The 22,136-nt window shown below is 62.9% G+C and overlaps 2 protein-coding genes across 3 annotated transcripts; both read left to right on the top strand.

Moving 5' to 3' along the window:
* The first annotated feature begins 1,653 nt into the window (after positions 1-1,653).
* LOC115338967 (zinc finger protein 777-like) lies at positions 1,654-11,350 on the top strand. Of its 2 annotated transcripts, XR_003922587.1 has the most exons (7): positions 1,654-1,825; positions 2,682-3,074; positions 4,387-4,513; positions 5,339-5,452; positions 6,452-6,706; positions 8,732-10,443; positions 10,658-11,350. XR_003922587.1 is itself a non-coding variant. In XM_030008135.1 (6 exons), the coding sequence occupies exons 1-6, from the start codon at positions 1,802-1,804 to the stop codon at positions 9,823-9,825; spliced, it is 2,007 nt and encodes a 668-aa protein (XP_029863995.1). In that variant the 5' UTR covers positions 1,654-1,801; the 3' UTR covers positions 9,826-11,350. The 2 variants fall into 2 exon arrangements, 1 of the variants encoding a protein (XP_029863995.1); XM_030008135.1 differs by having other exon boundaries at positions 8,732-11,350.
* Positions 11,351-15,007: 3,657 nt separating this feature from the next.
* On the top strand, positions 15,008-20,646 carry LOC115338970 (E3 ubiquitin-protein ligase TRIM7-like). The gene is made up of 7 exons (XM_030008144.2): positions 15,008-15,573; positions 16,911-16,997; positions 17,384-17,614; positions 18,003-18,025; positions 18,336-18,451; positions 18,771-18,803; positions 19,950-20,646. The coding sequence occupies exons 1-7, from the start codon at positions 15,010-15,012 to the stop codon at positions 20,459-20,461; spliced, it is 1,566 nt and encodes a 521-aa protein (XP_029864004.2). The 5' UTR covers positions 15,008-15,009; the 3' UTR covers positions 20,462-20,646.
* Positions 20,647-22,136: the final 1,490 nt, after the last annotated feature.

The following is a 22,136-nucleotide window of genomic DNA, read 5'->3' as shown; positions in this document are numbered from 1 at the left end:
AGGGGACGGACGGTGTGGGCGAGGACGGGAAGGGACGGGAGGGTCCGGCGGGTCCGTGCCGCCCCCTCCGAGCCCGGACAGCCGCCGGTGCGGGGGTGTGTGTGTGTGTATGCGTGCCCGTGTGCCCGTGTCCGTGTGTAGGCCCGTCCCGAGCCGGTGCGGGGGGGCCGGTTTCCATGGCGACGCCGCCCTCCGGCCGCCATTTCAGAGGCCCGCGGGGCGCGAGGCCGCAGGGCCGGGGGGGGGGGGACGGTCTCGGGGGGGGGGGCGGGCCGCCAGGGGGCGCTCGGCGCAGGCCCCGCCCCCGGCCATGGCGGCGCCCGACGGTGCGGGCCGGGCGGGGGGGGGGGGGAACAGCCCGGTTCCCCCAGTCCCCCCCATCAGCCCAGTTACCCCTGGGGTTGCCCCAGTTCCTCCCAGCCCCTTCCCGGTTCCTCCCAGCTCCTTCCCAGTTGCTGCCAGCACCTCCCCAGTTGCCTCCTGTCCTTCCCCAGTTTCCCCAGCCCCTCCAGTCACCCCAGTCTCTGCCCAGTTCCCCCAGTCTCTCCCCAGCCACCCCAGTCCCCCTCGAGTCCCCCCCAGTCTTTCCCCAGTTCCCTCCAGTTCCCCCCAGTCGCCCTGGCCTCTCCCCAGTTCCCCCCAGTCCTTCCCCAGTTGCCTGTCCCCCAGTGTTCCTACCAGTCCCTCCCCAGTCACCCCAGTCCTTCTCCAGTTGCCCGTCACCCAGTGTTCCTCCCAGTTTGCCCCAGTCCCCCTCCATTTCCCCCCAGTCCCCCTCTAGTCCCCCCCAGTCACCCCAGTCTTTCCCCAGTTCCCTCCAGTCTTTCCCCAGTTCCCCCAATCCCCCTCCAGTTCCCCCCAGTCAGCCCAGTCTTTCCCCAGTTCCCCCAGTCCCCCTCCAGTTCCCCCCAATCTCTCCCCAGTCCCCCTCCAGTGCCCCCCAGTCTTTCCCCAGTTCCCCCAGTCCCCCTCCAGTGCCCCTCCAGTTCCCCCAGTCCCCCTCCAGTTCCCCCCAGTCACCCCAGTCTTTCCCCAGTTCCCCCAGTCCCCCTCCAGTTCCCCCCAATCTCTCCCCAGTCCCCCTCCAGTCCCCCTCAGTCTCTCCCCAGTTCCCCCCCCAGTCCCCCTCCAGTCCCTCCCATTCCTCTCGCAGCCCCGCCCCTCGCGGGGGGCTCCCGGGCCCGATCCCGGGGCACCCCCCCGTCGTCCCCCCCAGGGCCGCCCCGCTCCGTTCCCCCGGTGGCGGGGCCGGGCCGGGGAGGACGATGGGGGGGGGGGCCCCGACGGTGCGCGGCGGCGGCGGCGGCGGTGATGCCGTCGGTGCGACAGGGGGCGCTGCGGTATCGGCGGGCGCCCCGCTCCGCCCCGCCCGGCGCGGCCCCCGGCGCGGCCCCGCTCGGCGGCGGCGCTCCGCCCGCCCCCTGCCGGCTCGGCGGGGCAGCGGCGGGGCCGGAGCGCCCAAACGCGAGAGCGGCGGAGCCGGGACTCGGAGCCGCGCTCGGTCTCACGCCGCCGCCGCCGCCGCCCCTCCCCTTCCCCCCCCCCCCTTTCCCCCCCCCCCCACGCCTACCCCCGGTCGGGTCGGGTCGGGCCGGGCCGCGCCCCGCCCCGCCGCGCCGCCCCGCCGCGCCCCCGCCCCGCCACCGCCGCCGCCGCCGCCGCCGCCGCCGCCCCGCCGCCGCCGCGCCGCGCCGCCCCGGGCCCAGCCCGATGCCCGGCGGCGGGCGGAGGTGAAGGAGCGAACGGGCGCTGGATCCTCCCGGTCGCGGCCCCCGGGGCCCCGGGCAGGGAACAAAGGGCCATGGCCGAGGGGGCTCCCGCTCAGGTAAGGGCGCCCGCCCGCCGCGCCCCGGCCCGGTCCGGCCCGGCCCGGTCCTGGCCCGGTCCGCCGCCGTTTAGCCCGGCCAGCCCCGCGGGCCGCACGTCGGGGCGGGCCGCGCCGTCGGGGCCGCGGCGGGAGGCGGCGAGGCGGGCGGCGGGGCGGGAGTCGGGGCGGGGGGGGGGGGAGGAAGAACCGGCGGGGGCTGTCAGCGCCCGGGGCCGCGGCCGCCCCCCCGGGGGGACGGGCAGCCCCCGGTGGCGGGGAAGGGTTGGGGGGGGGGGGAAGAGCGCCCGGGCCGGGCCGGGCCTCCGCGGCCGGCGGCGCCCGAGCTGCCGTCGGGGCCCGGGCCTGCCCGTCCCGCCGACGCGCAACGAGCCCCCCCCCCCCCCCTCCGCCGCCGCCGCCTCTTCCCGGCCCCGGCGGGTCGGGGAGCACCCCCACCCCCCCCGTGACAGATCCGCTCCCCCCCCCACCGGTGACAGGCAGCCCCCCCCCCCCCCCCCCCCCGTGTCACCTCCCGGTCCCCATGGCGACGGAGCACCCTTGCCCTGACAGCGCCCGCCAGCCCCCCCCCACGGGGTGTCCCCTCGCTCGGCTGTCCCGTGTCACACACAGCCTCCCCCCCCCGCCAGTATCACCCCCCCCCCATCCCGTGGGACCCGCCGTAAGCGGCTTAGCGGGGTCAGCACCCTGCGGGGACACGGGGACGTCCGTCCCCGCCACCCTGGGGAGCGCCGGGGGCTGCGGCAGCACACACACCCCCCCCCCCCGGGGTCCCCATCGATCTGGGGAGGGGGGGTGTCCCGTTCCCCCCCCCCCCCCTTCCCCACTGTGACCCCCCGTACCCCTCTGCCCGCAGGCGCCGGAGCCGGTGCTGCAGCCGCGCTGCCCCTCGCCCCTCCGGCCGGCGGCCGGTGCCGAGCGTACCTCGGAGCGGGAGACGCAGACGGCCGAGCTGTCCCTGACGGTGGTGGCGGCCGTGCAGGCGGTGGAGAGGAAGGTGGACTCTCATTCCACCCGCCTGCTCGACCTGGAGGGTCGGACGGGGATGGCGGAGAAGAAGCTGATTGACTGCGAGAAGACGGCGACGGAGCTGGGGAACCAGCTGGAGAGCAAGTGCGCGGCGCTGGGCACCCTCATCCAGGAGTACGGGCTGCTCCAGCGGCGCCTGGAGAACATGGAGAACCTGCTGAAGAACAGGAATTTCTGGATCCTGCGGCTGCCTCCGGGCAGGAAGGGGGAAGTCCCCAAGGTAACGGTGTCTTGGGGTGCAGGAGTCCGGATCTGCACCCAAAAAGCTCCCAAAACGCTCGTGGAGGGCAGGACGGGGTGGGGGGAGATGCGGTGGGTGAGCGGGCAGAGCCCCGGCGCAGGTGAGTGGCTCCCTGTTGGGACCTGGAGGCAGCGGAGCTGCCCCTCGCAGCTTCCCGGCGTCTCCCCGGCTGGGACCCCCGTGCGGTGGGAGATGGGCCCGAGGGGAACGTCCGTCCGTGCTCAGGCCGGAGGTTTCGGTTCTTCTTCACCGCGCTGCGCAGCCCGGGAGCGATTGCCTTTTTTTTTTTTTTTTTTTTTTTTTTTTTTTTTTTGAGAGAGAGAAAACCTGCAGATTTGGTGGTTCTGGTTTTTTAACCACCATTTCTTTTACAACCCTGGTGCTGCAGTGGGGGTCTCCTGGGCTGGGGAAGGAGCTGCTGCTGTGGGGAAGGGGGAACCTCTGGGATTTGGGGAAGGCGGATGAGCTCCTCGCCCTCACAGTTGGGCTTTGCCGAGCATCGGAAGGAGCCCACCGTCAACATTAAGTTCCTACTTCCATTTCACGACCCTCTCGCTAAAGGAAAGTTTGCAGATGGGACCATGTGGGACATCGCAAAGTGAACGTCGCCGGAGAGAGCGGAGCGGGTCTGGAAAAGGGGGGTTCAGGCCCCAACACCCCGTTAGTGCAGTCGAGGAGCAGAAGCCGAGCGCCGCGTTTCCCTCTGAAGAGCTCCATCCAAACGCAGCACAGCTTGCGCATCCTGAATTTATCCTTAGAAATTATTACTCGGCAAACAGGCTTGAAAGCTGCAGTCTGCTCCCGGCCAATTTGCACACAATAACTAATGATAACTGGGAGCCCTTCAGGCCCGGGTAGAGTTTTCCCTCGAGTTCTGGGGTAATTGAATCTGGGGTTTTACGTCAGCTCATCAATAGAGATGAGGTCCAGCCCCAGCGCCCGATTTTTATCTCCTTTATGTTCCCTCCAGGCGGGCGCAAGCCTGGTCACCTCTGGAGAGTCGTCCCTGCCAGTGCGGGGACTGAGAGGAGGAGGTCGGTGTCGTTTGGGGAAGTCACGGTCTGAGTTCACCACTGGCAACCGGCCGTTTGGCCGAGACCTTTAATCTCCTAGAAATGCTCATCCAGGAGTTGTTCTAAATATAAAAACCAACTTGTTGATGGCCATGAAGTAGCCGAAGCCTGGCCGTGTCTGAGCGGGAGCGAGCTGCTTGCGCCGCCGGCCGGAGATAACGCGCTGGGCTCCTGGGGAGCGAGACGGCCGCTTGAACCCGTGCTGCTTGTGATTGCAGGTGCCGGTGACGTTTGATGACGTGTCCGTCTATTTCAATGACAAGGAATGGGAGAAGCTGGAGGAATGGCAGAAGGAGCTGTACAAGAACGTGATGAAGGGGAACTATGAGTCGCTGATCTCCCTGGGTAAATACGGGGTGTCCTCGCCCTGGTGAAGGCAGGTTCTCCGGGGCTCCTGGCTGCGCACACGCTTGGGCACCTTACGACTCCTCCTTGGGGATCCCCTCGGATCCCCTTGAGACCCAAATGTCCCATTTTAAAAGGAGACTTGAAACCACAGGAGGATGTTTCTAGTCCGGGTCGGGGCGTCCCTCCGGCAATGCCCGGGTTTGTTCCCAGTTCGGGGTGAGATGCTGTCCCGGCCAGGTGGGGGACGCCCGTGGGCAGGTGGGCTGGAGACCTCCCGGGGCCCCGTCCCGCCAGAGTTACTCGGTGGAAAAACCAGCACCTTCCCTGTGGCTTTTGGAAGGGCTTCTCTTCATCTTCTGGGTCTGTGGCGGGTACCAGCCCATGGGCCCCTTTAGAGGAAGCTTTTGTGGGGGGAAAAACTGTCTGATGCGGTCTTAGCTATGCTCCTTTGGGGCATTTCCTACTGAAGCTGCAGGAGAAATCCCGGCTCTGCTGGGGCCAGAGGTGAAATGCTTTTGGTTTCAGGAGAGCCAGGGATTTGCCTGAGAAGTTCTAAAACCCCTCCAGAAAAGCACACAGGTCGAGTTTCTTCTCAAAGTTGGTTCCTCTGTGTATGGCACCTCAGCTCCTGTCTCCCTGAATCCCTTCTGCCCATCCGGGGAGGCCGGCCAGCCTGCAGCACCGGGCTTTTCTGCCTGCAGGCCCTTTGTGGATGTTCCCAAGTGTCTTCATGTGTCCCTCTGGGTGCTGGGGAGAGGTGGAAGTCGATACCAGGATTCCCTGTGCAGTAATCCCTCTCTCCATCCCTCTGTCTCTCAACAGACTATGCAATTTCCAAACCTGGTGTTTTGTCTCAGATCGAGCAAGGAGAGGAATCGCGGGTCAGGAACGAGCAGGACTTGGAGGAGAGCGAGATCATTACCGATGCCACCGCAGGTGAGACGGCAGCTTAGCGCGAGGGGAGCCGTAGGTTGCGTTCAGAGGAGCTGCTCCCCCCGAGGCTAAGTGTTGCTGAGAGCTGTGCCTGAGGAGGTTATCAGGAGGAGCCATGCATACGAGCGGGAAAGGTTTGGCTAATTAGAGATTTGATGTCCAGGTACAGCTCAACATATAAACCAGGGCAAGCGGAGCCCGGAGAGTTGGGCACTAGGAGCTGTCAGCAGGGGAAGGATCTGCAACCGGCCCAGGTCCTCAGGGAGCCGGTGTGCCCGGCAAGAAAGGAGAATCGGGTCCCGTTGGGAAAATCCATCCACCCAAAAAATCCTCTCCACCCTCTCTGGTTGTGTGGATGGTGCCTGGGTTTATCCTTGGAGCATCATCCCTCTGGGGCAGGGAAGCCTGGGATCCGCGCAGGGATCCGGGGTGCTGAGGGATTTCTCCAAGGGCAGGGCTGGGAGCGAGGCACCAGGGACCCCGAGTCCCGGAGCGACTTCTGCTCTGAGATAAGGGGGGCTGATAAGGAGGTGTCCTAGAAGAGATTGTATCAGCTCTGCTGCTGGTCTCCAGCCCTGGGCTGCAGACATGGGGTCGCTCTGACCCCCTGCCTGTGCTCTTGGTCACGAGGGTCTTGAAGTTAAATTGAGGCCAACGGGACGAGAAAAATCATCTTCTGTCCACAGGGAGCTGCTGGCCCAGTGCTGCGGCTGGGGGATGTGGGGTGGCAGAGGGGTGCTGAGCTGCAGGCACCGAGTCCTCGGGCCGGGCAGAGCGAGTCCCCTGTGTCTGCGGAGGATCCCAGGCGAGAGGCAGGAGCATGGCGGGGATGGCTGAAGGGCAGGGGCTGAAGGGAGAGCAGAAGTGGCCGAGCAAATGAAACCCCTCTGCAGGATCAGCAGCCAGAGCCAGCCCGCGGGGAGCCGGTGGGGATTGTTGCGAGCAGTTTCTTCGTCCTGGCTCCCGGGAATGATGGCGGGCGGGAATCTCTCTTTGCTGCAGCTGGCATAAGGGTTGTGATCAAAACGGAGGAGCTCCTTCCTGAAGACAGCCCCGAAAACCCTGAGCTGCACGGGATGTCGGGGCAGTCGGAGGGGAGCTTCCAGAGTCCGGATGAGGAGGCAGCCTGCGAGAGCCCCTACGGCTCCGTCTCCCCTCCGAGGGACCTCCCAGGAACCAGCCTGGGTGACTCGTCCGAATACGTAGCTGACTTCAACGAGATCCAGAGAGTCATCGTTCATCATGGGAGCTGCACAGGTGAGACGCTCGGCACGTGGCTCCACGGCACGCGGCATGTCGTGGGGACAGGAGGCCCAGGAGGGGCTGTGGTGGGTGAGGCAAAGGTGGGGAACGGGTTGGACCAAAAAGAAGGGTTAAATCCCCCCCAAATCGGCACCAGAAAGCAAGTTTCTGGCTGCCGCAACCTCAAGAGCAGCTGCGGTCAGACCTCAGGCTGGGAGGAGGAGGCAGCACACGCGCGGTGGACGTCAGAGCGTGCTCTCTGAGGGTACCTGACCTGCTCCAGAGCGGAGCGAGCAGTGGCTCGGTCCTCTGCGGGTAGGAAAAGCCCTTGTTATATGCAGAGACCAAGGGAAGACATGTCTCGGGCAGTGTTTTATGAGACCCCCAGTGAGCCCCCGCTGCCAAAATCCCACCGTTGCAGAGGGCAGGACGTCAGTTGAGGACTCCTGCCCTGGTGTTTGTCGTGCGGAGGAATGGTGTAAGCCACTCACACGCTTACGCACCAGAGACTGCTGGAGGAACGTGTGGGGTCTGGCATGTCGACCAGCGCGGGGGTCCCTTAGGGCAGGTCTGGAGGACGAGGAGGAGAGTGGCAGGAGGTCTGTGGTGTGCGAGCTGCTGGGAGGGAAGGGGAAGGGTGAGATTATTTAGTGCTGAGATGAGAAGATGGCACTGGGCGCGCGAAGTGTAGAAGTCTGCCAGTTGGGTGGCGGATACGGGCCAGGTCCTACGGCCATGCTTAGAGGGTGGAGATGGGAAAGCAGGGAGATGGGCTGTTGGGAACGGCGGGTTCCCGGCCTTCTGACGGCTTCGCGATGGTGTAACACAAACCAAGAAAGATAAGAGTTGGGCTCTTGAGGTCCTCCTCAACTCCCGTCTCGTGGATCCTGTGGTCTCCTCAGAGTTTTCTAAAGGAAACCAGCCAAGCCACCAATGGGGCTGGAGCCGATCCTCATCTGAGAGCCGGTGCCTCTGCCAACGCGCCGGGCCCCGGCTGGTGGGGCTGAGCGGGAGCTGCGGCAACGCTCTGAGCAGGGTGCGGGTGCCGGTGGCCAGCGCTCGAGCAGCGATAGCCCCCGTGTCCGTACAGGGGACTCTCCTTGCTGTGAGGAGCTGGGAAGGAGGACCTGGGAATGCGGGTTTTCCCCACTGACCCCTCCGTCGGAGGGGAGAGGGACGCGGCTTCGATACATCCCCCTCCCGTCGGCTGCCCCTTCTTGGGAAAGTGTGGCTGCTCTTCCTAGAAAAGTACATACGCCTGGCTCAAAGTCCAGCGCGGGGTGACGTGCGAGGGATCCAATGTGGGCCTTTCCTCGGGGCGCGCTGGCTTTGCGTCCTGCTGCGCGCGTTCCCGGTAGGGCCGGTCTCGCCAAACGAAAACACCGGGTCACCTCCGGCGTCGGTGGCACAAGGGGGGGGAGCCTGACGTGCGGCCATCCATCCCACCGCTGTTTGCCTCTGGGAAGGAGAGGGGTCTCTCCCCGTGCCCCGTCGCGGAGAGGCTGAAGAGAAGGGATGGCCCCGGGCTGAGCACGTCGTCTCGGGAGCGGAGCTGGAGGCCGGCAGCCCTCTGCTGTGTTTCCGTCAAGCAGTGCCGTGCCGGGTGTGGGGAGCGTTGCTGTAGCCCGGCGAAACGGCAGCAGATGGAGCTGCTCTGAAATCGTTCGGCTGCCCGAGTCCTCGCAAATCGATGGCACTTCTATCCCCTGTCTCATAGCATCGTGAATTGCAAAACCTTTTGACGGGCAGGTCTCGCCGCGCCCTCCGAAGGAAGGAGCCTGTCCGGGAGGCGGTTTGTCTGTCCTCCACGTCGGGGGCTGCGCCAGCTCGCCTTGCCACCGTGAGAGGACGTGCCCCGTCCCAAGGTGCAGGGCTCCGGGCCGCAGCTGGCTCGCGTCCGGGTGGTCGGGCAGAGCAGGCGGGCAGGTGCAAACAGCCGCAGAAGCCCATGCAGATGTTTCTGTAGCAACCCCCAGGTGTATAAAAGGCCACCCCGTCCCACCCGATGACCCTAACGCTGTTCCCGTTTTCCCCTCTCAGAGGACGGGATCGTGATCAAGACGGAGGAGGAGGAGGAGGAGGACGACCCCGACACCCTGGAGCCGTGCGCCATGTTCTCGGGCAGGACCGAGCCGCCGGCGTTCCCCAGCCACGAGGCCGGGCTGGGCTGCGAGGCGCAGTGCAGCTCCAAAACGCAGCCCAGGAGCCTGGCGGCCGCCCGCGTGGGGAAGCCCCCCGCCTGCGAGAGGGACTCCGGGGAGATGAAGCCGGCCATCGCCCAGCAGCGGAACCGGACGAGGGAGAGACCCTACATCTGCCCCGAGTGCGGGAAGAGCTTCATGCTCAAGATCAACTTCATGATCCACCAGCGCAACCACCTCAAGGAAGGGCCCTACGAGTGCCACGACTGCGACCTCAGCTTCCGCAACAAGCAGCAGTTCCTGCTGCACCAGCGCAGCCACACGCGCCGGGGCGTGGGGGTCCCCCGGCGCCCCGAGCACGGCCTCAAGCCCCAGCCGCGTCCCCCGCCTCCGGGGAAGCCCTACAAGTGCTCCGAGTGCGAGAGCAGCTTCAGCCACAAGTCGAGCCTCAGCAAACACCAGATCACCCACGTCGGGGAGCGGCCCTTCACCTGCGGCGAGTGCCGGCGGAGCTTCCGCTTGCAGATCAGCCTCATCATGCACCAGAGGATCCACGCCGGCAAGAGCGAGATGGCGTTCCTCTGCCCCCAGTGCGGGAAGAACTTCACCCGGCCCTCCCACCTCCTGCGGCACCAGCGGACTCACACCGGCGAGCGGCCCTACCAGTGCAGCCAGTGCGAGAAGACCTTCAGCGAGAAGTCCAAGCTCACCAACCATTACCGCATCCACACCCGGGAGCGCCCGCACGCCTGCGCCGTCTGCGGGAAGGGTTTCATCCGCAAGCACCATCTCCTGGAGCACCAACGCATCCACACGGGCGAGCGGCCCTACCACTGCACCGAGTGCGGCAAGAACTTCACCCAGAAGCATCACCTCCTGGAGCACCAGCGGGCGCACACCGGCGAGCGGCCCTACCCCTGCACCGAGTGCACCAAGTGCTTCCGCTACAAGCAGTCCCTCAAGTACCACCTGAGGACGCACATGGGAGAGTGAGGGGCTGCCGACGGCTTCCTCTCCCTCCCCTCTCTCCCTCCGGCCCTCCTCCTCCTCCTCCGCTCATCTCTCCCACCCTCCCTCTGTCTCCGTCCCCCCACCCCCACCCCCGGCTCAGGGCATGGACATCAAGGAAGCTTTGTGTGGTAGCGCCGCTGGTCTGGTGGAGACGGCTAGGCTGATTGGAAATAAATTAATTAATTAAAGCAAGCAACGCGCGGCAAAATTAAAAGATTATATATATATAAAATTAACAGAAGCAGCTGATTTAGGGGAAATCCTCACCATCAGAAAAAAGCAAACAAACCAACGACAAAAGAAACCTGTACAGGGTGTTTTGCCGGAGTAGGACTCTTAACTGCTTTTTAAATCTACTGTTTGGTTTTTTTAATAAATGTGGAGGAACTTTTTATTTGATAAGCAAACTTAGGATCACCCAGATTTTTTTTTTTTTTTTTTTTTTTTTTTTTTTTTTTTTAAATGCTCTGTAGGCTGATTCTGGCACAGTCACTTTTGTCCAGGAGCTCTGCAGAGGCGCTGCCTCGTCCCAGCTTTCCAGGCTGGACGCGACAGCCGCTCGGCAGCATGTGGCGACAAGGAGCTCCCGGCCAGGGAGAGGTGAGTAATAAATAGATCCAGATGACGAGGAAGTTCTCCGTGTGTCTAGATTTGAAGCGCTGATAGGTGCCTGCCCGGCTCTTGGGGCTGTGATGCACTCCTGAATTATACAATAGAATAAAATACTAGTTGCAGTAAAAGAACCTTTTTCTGGTAGGACCCCATCAGCAAGGCTCCTCCAAACACTCATTTCTAGCACTTAATCCTTCCACAGCAGCAGACACCTCTCCTGCGAGCGGCGACCCCGGGCGCCCGGCCCTCCCGCCGCCACGAGAGCTGCACCGAAGGCATCGCCGGCCGGCGCGAGACGCGGGAGCGGTTTGTAGATGCGGGTCTTGCCGCGGGGTGCCGTGGGGTCACGATGTACCTGCGCACAAGACCTTGACCTGTTTAACTGCTCTTCTGCTCTCTTGGAAACGCGCTGCGGCGAGCGGGCCGCCCTCGCCCCTTGCCGGTGGCATCGACCACACGCTCCCCAGCGGCGGGAGCAGCAGGACTCCTGCCCCAGACAGAGGAGCGGGTCCTGGGCCGGCTCCAAGAAAAGCCCCGGCCATCTCGGGGCTGCCTGCGGGAGACCTCCCGGCTCCCAGGCACCCGGTGCCGGGGTCCCCCGCCACGTGGCTGTGGCTGTAGTCACGGTGGGTGGGACGCGGGCCGGTCTCCTTGCTGTTGGTTTGAGCTCCTGTCTCCAGCGGCTCGGTTCTCCGCAGTCCCGGCTCATCCCTCGCCGCAGCTCCCGCGGTTGGGCTGCGGCTGGGTGAGATGCACCCAAAGGGCCGGGCGGTGGCCGGAGCGGTGACGCCAGCTTCCCGGTGCGCGCCGGGCTTCTGGCCGACGGGTGCCGTGGGGAAGGCGGTGTCGGATCTCATGTTGGACAGTGGCATCAATAAACAGAGCGATGATGGGATAAGTTGTCGGGACTTCTTAATGTCTTTGCAGAACCAAAGTCCTCGCTCCAGGACTTCCCGTGTGTATGAACGCCTCCTAAATTTGTAATCTACAGCCTCTTCCATGCTAGAAAGCGCCCGAGGGCAGCGCAGCCACGTGGAGCTGCCGAGAGCTGCTGGCCGGTCACCACCATGGAGAGAAGCATTCCGGGGCTGCCAGGGCAGGCTCCAGCCGAGGTTCCTGTGTTCCCGCTGCTGGGGTGGTGCCTGAAAGTCCCTGGGAGCGGTTTGGGGTCCCAGGTCACAGCGTGCAGTCTGACATGGGTTAAACACGCTGTGACGGTCAGGAGGGCCTGGCTGCAGCCCCTCGCCCGGCTGGCTGCCTCGTGCCCCTCAGCAGCCTCCCCGTATCCCCCTCATCAGGGCTAAATGCAATTAGAGGGAATAAAGAAATGAAGAGCAGAACTAGAACTGACTCTGGCTCTCAGCAGCTCATGTTCGTCATGCTGGCAGTGCCGCGGACCCAGCAACATCCTTTTTTTTCTTCCTAAAAATGGATGGATTCAGCTTTTTTTTTGGCAAAGGAGCCACTTAGGTGCCCGTACTAGCAAAGGGAGCCCGGCTGCCCCGCCGCAGTGCCGGGACCTGCCCGGGGAGCCTTGGGGACCGGCAACTCCTTCCTCGCCTCGGCATGGCCGGGCTGGCAGCACCCACGCTCTGCTCGGTGTCACCGGGCCCCATGCAGCGACCGCTCCCCCGCTTCTGCTGCTCCTCGCCGGCCGTGCACGCGTGTAAAGGCGGCGGTTGCTGGACGCCGCCGGGATTTAACAACATCCAGGTGACCTTCAGCGGCTTGAATGTCAACAGCCTGTCTGCAGCTGCAGCTCCCACGCCGGGAGGGGACAACGTGGCCATCGTGGCCCCCGACCGGTGCCGAGCTCGGGGTGGCAGCGGCAGCGAAAAAAATGCAGAGGTGGCGGTGCTGCAGGGCACAAATCTGGGGGTGGCACGTGCCGCAAGCTGCCTCGCGGCTCCCCGAGTCGTCTGCAGGTTATCCGCGCCCTCTGCTTAATTGCAGGTGGGTTTGTTCAGGGAGCGTCGAAAGCTGCACGGCCCTCAGCTAAAACACCGCTCATCCGCGGGGGTTAACGGCACCATCCCGCAGCAGGACTGACTTTTCGAGGGCTCGCATCCCCACAGGTTTTGGGGGGGCTTAGGCCTTCCTGGCTCAGGGTGCCAGGGGAGCTGGATGCGGCTGCACCCAGAAGGCAGCAGCCCCCGGGACAGGGGACAAGCAGGACCCACCACCGTCCCCGTTTAGGTGTAATATGGGCAGCGTACCCCACCCCGGCAGCACCCCAGCACCAGCCCGCACCGCAGCCCAGAGGCTCCGGCCGAGCGGGGAGACCAGGCTGTCACCCCGGGATGCTGCAACGACGGCGAGCAGGGGGCTGAAAGCATCGTGCCGCAGCCGCCGGGATGGAGTCTGGGGACCCGCTGTGGCGGGGAAGCAGGCAGCGGGGTGGCAGGGGTTTTTGGCAGGGCACAGCCCCCGGCAGGGCAGTAACCACCTGGGGAGGGGGGGCGGTTATTCGACTGCTTTGTCGCCCAGCTGCCTTCAGCGCGTCAGGGAGGTGCGGTGCCCCCGAAAACGCCGGGGTCGCTCCTTGCGCCCCGGCTGGCAGCACACCAGGGTGGCAGAGGAGCCGAACCGAGAGCTGAACTCGGGGGGTCTGATTTGGGGAGGGGGGGGTGTCCTCTTCCCTAAGCACCGCTGCTGCCCTCTGGGTGTTTTGGGGGCTGGGGCGAGAGCAAAGGAGACATTGTGAGAGCCGGCCGGCGGCTGTGGGGTGCGGGGATGGAAGCCAGACCCCCCCCTGCCCCGAGGCGGCCGCTCGGTTTGGTGGGATTTCACGCGTGCAAGAAGGGGCCGACGGCGTGCGGGAAGATAGCTGGCCCTGGGGAAGCGGCTCACGGACCGGATTACACTCGGCTTCCGCATGTCACAGCTGCTGCGCTGACACAATCCCTTAAACTGCATTAAGCCCCAACCCCGGCGGGTGGGAAGCGGCTCCTGCAAGCATGAGGCCTCGGGAAAGATCCTGCTCCACACCTCCAACCCGCCCACGATGGCCCGAGATGGGGCGAAGCTCCCCGGCGCTCCCGGGCGCGTTTCAGGTAAGAAATGATTAAATTTATTTAAGCAGCCAGAGCATCCAAAGCGGCTGGCAGCACTGTGCCGAGGCGTGCCGGCTTGCAGCCCTGGCCACCCAGGAGGGCTCTGACTGCTCCAGGGAACTGCAGCATCCCTTTTTAAAATAATTTATAAAGCAGAGAGGGCAAAAACCCAGCAGCAGGCTCCAGGCTGGGTGTCCCATGGGGTTCAAGGGGCCTCCCTGTCTGGGAGCTGCTGGGCAGCGTTGCTGGAGAGCACGGGCCAGCAGCGGGGTCTGGCAGCAGGGACCATCTCCCCAACCCGCTGCACGCCATGGCACGCTCCGGCTCTTGCACCAATGCCCCGGCGCAGGGTGGGATGAGGACTCACGCTCACCCTCACACACGCACCATTCCTCCCCGGGCTGTGGCTGCCGGCATCACCCCCGCTCCCGTGGGCTGCCCACGGCCACACGTGTGTGCAGACACGGACGCACACACAGCGGGGCCCTGTGCTCCCCCGCTGGCGTTTCCCTGCTTGTTCCTCCCCGGTTTGCACACGCGCACACGCGTGTGCTGAGATCCAGGTGCATGAACATACAAAGGGAGAGACAGACACCCCCACACATGCAAACACACACACACACACGTAATGACATGGATGCACACACAAGCACACACACATGCATACACACATGTAAACACATGGACACATAAATGTGCACAGATGTATATGTACCCCTATATACACCCAGATACACACACAGACGTACACCTACACACCAACAACCAAATGTGTATGGAGACACGCACACACAGGCACATGCGCCCATACATGTGTGCGCACACACACAAATGCACGCACACACATACACGTACATACAGTCACAGGGCCACGCACAAATGTGCACTCACATGCAGGCACACATGTACAAAACCACTCACAACTGCACGTGTGTACACACACCCCTACACACCACACACATGCATGCACCACACACATGCACACCCAGACATGCCTGTGCACACGTGTACACATGCACATGTGTGCAGACATGTGCACAAGCACATCAGTACAGACACGCACACATGTTCACGCATGCACACACAAACATGCATACCCACATACATGCACATGTCAACACACAAGCACACCTGCACATACACACATGTGCCAACACACATGTACACACACAGATCCGTATGCACATACACGTTACATACAACATCCATGTGCACACAGATGCATGTGCGTGCATACACACACAGACATGTATGCACGTGCCAATGCGGAGGCACAAAAGTACGCACACACAGCTACACGTATGCACATGCACGCACACATATATGCACAAAGAGATGCACTGACGTACACACGCGTGTGCCAACACACATGCATACATTCACGCACGTACACGTGCACGCACAGGTATACACGTGCGTGCAAATACCCGTGCACGCACATGCCAACACATACGCACGTACCGACGCAAAGGCAGACACGCAGGCACACATCCACACGCACATGACCGCACACGCGCCAACATACACGCACACGCCTGCACACACACACACACACACGTGCCTACACGCGTGCGTGCATGCACATACATGTGCGCGGACCGTGTGTCGTCGTCCCCCCTCCCCGCCCTTTCCGGGAAGCGGCGGTTCTCCGGTAGACATGGCGCGGGCCGTGCTGGCGCTGGGCGAGTGCCTGCAGGCCGAGGCCACTTGCCCCGTCTGCCTGGAGCTCTTCTCCGAGCCCGTCATCACCGAATGCGGCCACAACTTCTGCGGCCCCTGCATGGCCGAGGTGCTGGGGGTCCCGCCGCGCCCCGCCGCCTGCCCCCAGTGCCGCGCCACCGTGGCCCCCGGCTCGCTGCGGCCCAACCGCTCGTTGGGTGCCGTGGCGGGGCTGGCGGGGGCCCTGGGGGACGAGGGGCGACGACCCCGCTGCCAGCCCCACGGCGAGGTCCTGGGACTCTTCTGCGAGAGCTGCCGCGTCCCCATCTGCCCCCTCTGCCGAGAGGAGCCCCGGCACCGAGACCACCGCGCACGCCTCGCCGAGGAGGCTGCCCAACAGCTCCGGGTAAGGGGGGGGGACCTGCGTGGGGAGGGGGGCGGCTCTGGGCAGGGGCTGGGGGCCCTTGGGGAGTGGGCTGGGTGTTCCCCCCCCCCCCCGGGATGGGCTGGGGTCCCCTCCGGGCACGCGTCGGGGGTCCCTCCGGGCACGTGTCACGGGTCCCTTCCAGGCAGGGGTCGGGGTCCCCCCGAGCACGGGCTGGGGTCCCCTCCGGGCACGCGTCGGGGGTCCCTCCGGGCATGCGTCAGGGGTCCCTTCCAGGCAGGGGTCGGGGTCCCCCCGAGCACGGGCTGGGGTCCCCTCTGGGCACGGATCTGGGTCCCCTCAGGCACAGGCTGGGGTCCCCTCCAGGCACAAATCTGGGGTCCCTCCCAGGCGCAGGCTGAGGTCCCCTCTAGGCACGGGTCTGGGTCCCCTCTGCACATGGACTGGGGTCTCCTCTGAGCACAGGCTGGGGTCCCCCTCCATTCATGGGCTGGGGACCCCTTGGGGCAGAGGTCTGGGTCCCCTCCGGGCTCGGGTTAGGGTCCCTGTCCAGCCACGGATTTGGGTCCCCATCCGGCTGCTGGCTGGGGTCTCCCTCTGGGTACGGGTTAGGGTCCCCATCTGGCCATGGTTTGGGGTCCCAGTCTTGCCGCGGGCTGGGGTCCCGTATCCCTGCCACCCTGATGGGGCTGCTGATTCTCCTGTGGCTCCCACTGCCCATCGCCCCCCCCCAGCCCACCCAGGAGTGCAGGTCCCTCTCGCTCCTCACCCCTCCGTGGCCCAACAAGGTCCCTAGTGCCCCATATGTCCCCAGCCAGGGACAGGGCTGGGGCTGCAGCTATGAGGAACATGGTCTCCCCCCAACATGTAGGCTGGGGTCCCCCCTGCCAGGAGCCCGCTCTGCCACAGGGCACGGCTTGGAGGAGCACAAGGTTTGTTTTTTTTTAATACTCCGGTGAATTTATGGAGTGCGTCTGAGACACAGTGCTGCTGTCACTGCAAACCTCTTCCCACAAATCCCACTTCCAACACCAAAAGTTGTTTTTCCTAATTAAAAAAAAACAACAAAAAACCAAACCACAAACTTCAGGGTTTCCACGTGAAGCTATTCCAGAAATGTTTCTGGCCAAAACAGCTGTGCCTGGGGATCTCCCTAGCCTGTCTGTAAGGCGTGCTGGGAGAGAGGTGGGTGCCACCTCCGGGCTCTTCCCTTCCCCACAGAGCTGAGCTCAAAACCCACCCCCAGTGACCCTGCAGAGCGGTATTGTCCCCACAGAGGCTGCTTGGTGACATCATCTCACTCCTGCAAACGTAACCCCAAAATCACAAAATACACTTTTTTTTCCTCCCGCCTCCAGGAGACACTCCAGAGCAACCTGGTTTTTCTACAAAAAGAGAAAGAAGAATTTAAGCCCAAAGGAGAAGAGAAAAGTGATGGCCTGCTGGTATGTGTTTCTCTCACTGTGCCCCCCTGCCTGCTTATCCACCCATCCTCATAGGCGCATCCCATCTTTCCCTCTCCCCATATATACTTCTCTCCTTTTCAATAACAACACTCCATAACAACAACTTTTCTCTCTCCCTCTCTGTCCGTCCCTTATATCCTTCTTCCATCCTGCTCTCATTCAGACTCTGCTGTCATCTTGGGTCCATCAACATCCAGACTTGCCACCCCTCTCCCTCCTCCACTCTTCCAGCTTTTCCTTCCCAAAAACTCTTCTCCTTTTCCCCATGATCGTTGCCCCCTCTCCGCAGCACCGGGTCCCCGTGCCCACGCGGAGGGTCCTGGAGGATGGGATGCTTCAGGGGCCTCCGTGCGGGTGCCTTGCAGGAGAAGGTGGCCTCGGAGCGGCAGAGGCTGCAGGACACCTTCAAGCAGCTGCAGCAGTTCCTGCAGGAGCAGGAGGGCATTCTGCTGGCCAAGCTTGACCAGGCGCAGAGGGAGCTCACCAAGGAGCGCCACGAATACGTCTCCAGTGTTTCAGAGAGGAAATCGCTGCTGGACACACTGACTGCGGAGATAGAGAAGAAACGTGACCAGCCGGTGGTCGAGTTCCTTATGGTGAGGCTGCGTCACCCACCCGGGCGCTGTGACCCCCCTGGTGAGGCTGGGGGCACCCACCTGGCACCCTCTGCATCCTGGTGCCCGTGCAGCCCAGAGCCTTGGAGCCAAGGGCAGCACGGCACCGGCCGGCGTGCCAGCGGCCAGGCTGTGACACCGCGGTGCGTGGTGTGGCTGGTGTGAGTCTGGGCCTGCAGTGTGAGTTGAGGGAAGGCGAGGATTTGGGTGAGCGAGTCACCAGAGAGTCCCCAGGAGAGTGGTGTGACCCCCCTCCCTGATCCCTATCACCCTGCTTCATGCAGCATGGGAGCAACTGTAACGCACTGCCCCGGGGAACGTGGTCCTTCTCGGTGGTGCTAGAGCTGACCTGGTGTTTTCTCTTTTCCAGGATGTTGGCAAAACCCTGAGCAGGTACGAAACAGGCTCAGCATCACTCTCCTCCCATGCAGCTCTTTTGGGCAGAGGTTTGGAAATGCTGCAAGCAGCAGCAGCCGGGAGGGAGGTGGCTTTGCCCTCCTGAGTATTTGGGGTTTAATGTGATGTTATCTGGAACCAGAGGTCGTTGCACCCCTGTTAAAGATGGGGTTCCCGTGCCAATAGCTGGGACACAGCTCCCCAGAGTTCTGTTGCTGTAGGGGATTTTCCCCCCGTTTTCCTCCTGGCCCTGGGTGCTGGCTGACTGCTGGGGTCAGAGCTCCTCTCCGTCTTGTTTCCCCCTCAGCTGCGAGGTGGCCAGGGCCTCGATCCCAGAGCCGGTTTCTCTGGAGCTGCAGAGGACAGTTAAGAGCCTCTCTGAGATAAGCCAGCTGGTCGTGGCTGTGGTGGACAAATTCAAAGGTAAAGCAATGAAGTGGTGAGCGATACCTTGTTGTGTAGCTGGTGTCTGGGTCCCAGGTGGGCCACTGCTGTCTCTGTGCTGTGCTTCCCCTGGGCTTGGCTGCAGCGGGAGATCCTCACTGCCCAGTGCCTCTGCCTGGGGTTTCGGAGCAAAACATGCCTGCTTCAGATGGGACGCGTCTCCAAGATGGGTTTTGCTGGAGCCTGGGGCTGCGGGAGCTGGGGAGAGCGCTCCATGTCTGGTTTGCTGTCCTGATGGGGAGCAGGAAAGATGTCACAGGAGGAGAGAGACTCATGCATCTTCCTTTCCTTCCTCTAGTGAACCTGCTGAGCGAGATGGACAGAGAAAGGGGTAAGTTTCTAGAGCTGATGGGCACAAATGAGGGAGAAAAGCTTTCCAGAATGAGTTTCCTTCCATCCTTGGGGCAGAGATGGGCTCATACCACAACCTCTAAATCCAGGGTCTGTCTAAAACTGGGTCCCTTCGTTTTGACTAGGCCTGCTACAAAAATCCAGGTCCGTCCCCATGTCAGGCAATGCCCAGCGATGCTGTCCTCTAACACCAAGCGAGGGCCAGGGCAGCACAAGGCCCTCGGCTTCCCTGTCTCTGGAGACTTTATTCTTATGCCGCAATGTGTAAGGCTGTGACTAGTTAAGCAGAGGGGCCATATGCATTTTGAGCTGGCTTTTAGGCACAGATCAGAAATGCTTTTGCAGGTGCTCAGGGTCCACACAGTCCTGGCAGCATCGCAGGGCTCGGGTCCGGCTGGCGCTGTTTGTGCCAAGGCCGGTCTCTGCCCTCTCAGTTTTTGGGATGAGGGACCTGACGTGCCTCAGTTTCCCCAACACTGCGGTCCCCACCGTGAGCCGGGGCCCCGGAGGTCTGAGTTTATTTAGCAAAGGGCCTGGGGTGGTGACACTGCGCGGTGACACCTCTGTGGCCGTGCGGGACGGCCGCAGGATGGCAGCAGAACATTCCACATGAACCGGTGGCTCCGGCTTTGCCTGGTTACTGGGCGGAGCGGGGTTAGGAGCTGGTTTTCCCTTTGGTGACCATTCGTCCCCCTTGTCACTGGAGCAGGGACTGGCCTGGCACCACTGCTGCCTTGCAGGCGATGCTTCCACACACCCACGGGGATATATTGCTTCCCCACACCCAGCCTGCCTGCAGCCCCATCACACTTGGACCCAGAAATATCCAGCACGGGATTAGCAAAGCAGGTTCAGCAAAGTCCATTGCGTCTGTCCCCTGCGCGCGGGGAGGCTGCCTGGCTCAGTCCTGCTTCAGGGAGCGTTGCTTCACCCGTGGGTCCCAGTGGGGAGGGCAGCGAGGGTCCCGTGTCCCATGTCGCCCGAGGGGGCTGCGTGTTTGCGCTTGCGGGGCATGCCTGACTGCTGTGCGCAGAGTACACATCCCAGCCCCACGGAAGAGGAGGGAGAGGTGCTGGTTCGCTCCTCAGCAGGCAATGGACTGATGTTTTGCTCTGTTGTGCATTAGTGAAGGTGACGCTGGACCCAGAGACGGCAAGCCCATACCTGATCCTCTCGAAGGACCGCAAAACCGTGTGGCTGGGAGACGGGCAGCAAAACCTCCCTGATAGCCCCAAGAGATTCACGGGCAGCCCCAGCGTCCTAGGGTCCCAGGGGTTCACGGCCGGGAAGCATTACTGGGAGGTGGAGGTAGGGGATGGGGACAGCTGGGCTGTGGGGGTGGCCGTGGAGTCTGTGCAGAGGAAGGAATCGCTTAGCATGGCCATGGGGAAGATCTGGGCCCTGCGGCTGGACTGGAATCACCAGTACACGGCACTCCACATGCCCCCCGCCCCTCTGGCACTGAAGCAAGAGCCCCGGAGAATCAAGGTCCACCTGGACTACGAAGCAGGCCAAGTGACCTTCTACAATGCGCAGAACGGGATGCAGATCTTGCAGTTCAAGGCCTCCTTCACAGAGAAGGTCTTCCCATACTTTTGGCTCTGGTCACAAGAAGCCTACATCCAGCTGTGTGCCTGACAGGGTCAGATGCCTCCCAGTCCCCTGCCAGTGCCCTTGGCTAGCTGAATAGGCAAGAGGTGTGGGAATGACGCAGCATCGCGTTGCAGACTCACTGCAGCTCTGCCTGGGCTGGATCCCCTCTGCATGTTGCTGCATCTCCTCCTGCCAGGTCCTCTGGAGCATTAAAGATATGTTGTGCTGTCTGGGGGTGTCTGCATGCTGGTGTCCTGGGGAGATCTCACAGTGACAGTGTCCCACCTGTCTCTGCGGGCACTGAGGACACACACAAATAAGCAGGAGAGGGGCAGGGAAGATGCTCTGACTGCTCATGCTGGTCTTTGGCAGCTCTGCATGGCTTGCTTTGGCTCACTGTGTTGTGCTGTGTTGTAGGCGGCATGGGGATGCAGCCACCCCACACCCAGGAACTTGGGGTGGAACCACGGAGCTGCTAATAGTGGTGGTAACTGCTCACGTAAAACCATAAAAACTGTTGCTTGAAAGGAAAACGTTCACAGAGGGGCAGGGACGACTGGAGAGCTGGAGTGAGGGCACCACCTGAGGCTCTCCAGGCTGGAAGAGCGGCAGCGATGGGGGTGTGATGGGGAACTGTGAGATCCTGGGTGGTCAGAAAGGGAGCAAATGCCATATTGTCTAATCCAGCAACTGGGAGCATCACGTGAATCTGGTGGGTGGGAGGGCCCAGGCAGAGGGACACCTGGAGGTGTGGGATCCCCCGACAAGGCCTTTAGGTCTCTGTGTCAGGCTGAGAGCACTGGACCCAATGTGATCAGCCCTGGAGACAGCAGCCGTCAAAACCACCCCAGGGAGATCCAGCAGAGCACATCTGCCAGGGGCTCGGCTTGACGGCAGAGACCTGCAAACCCTTACGTGACAAGACACACGACCTACTGGAGCCACGCTGCCTGTCCCGAGCACTTCACTCTGTCACCCTGTTTCTCCACCTGTAAAATGGGACTGTGTGTTTTGGAGCTGGGACTGCTCCCCTTGCACCTGCAGTGTCCACAACCAGACAGGCCTGAGGGATGACCCACACAAGGAGTCCCCTCCTTTCCCCAGCACAACCATCGCCGCCTCCGTCCTGCTCCGTGACCGCGGGCAGGGCAGGGAAAAGGCAGGGTGGGGCAACGGGTCCTCTGAAAAGCTGAGCATCGTGTCCATTTGTAAGGCAAACAGCAGTGCCTGGGTAAATATCACAGCCTCTTGGAGGGAGAGGACATGAGAAAAGGTCTGCGGGGGTTATTTGGAGCCCAGTTGCGCCTGCTTTCTGCACCTCACGTGCTGACATGTCTCTCTTCTCCCACTCCTATTCCACAAGTGCCACTGCTCCACGAACCCCATCTCAGTGCCACAGGGACGCACGCTGGCTTCTGATTTTCAGGCTGCCGCTCACCGAACGCCTCACAAAAGTGGCCGCTGCTTCCCCGGTGATGCCGCTCGTTTGTTGTTCTCACAGAGATCTCCTTTGAGGAGAAATGACGTGGGGAGGGTTCCTCGGCTCACCGAGACCCAGTTACCTGTTGAGTTTATGCCTTTTCCCCCCCCCCTCACCTTTCCCAGTTTTACCGACTTCCCCTCAGGCCCAGGGCCGGTGGAGGGACGGCTAAAGGGAGACAGGCGGAGATATGGTGGCAAAGCGGGGGGGACTACATTTCCCAGCATGCAACGCGGAGGA

Source organism: Aquila chrysaetos, chromosome 3 (genome assembly GCF_900496995.4).
Source record: "Aquila chrysaetos chrysaetos chromosome 3, bAquChr1.4, whole genome shotgun sequence".
Classification (NCBI taxonomy): domain Eukaryota; kingdom Metazoa; phylum Chordata; class Aves; order Accipitriformes; family Accipitridae; genus Aquila; species Aquila chrysaetos.
Note: the sequence above shows the minus strand (reverse complement) of the source record. Positions and strands in the feature narration are given on the sequence as shown.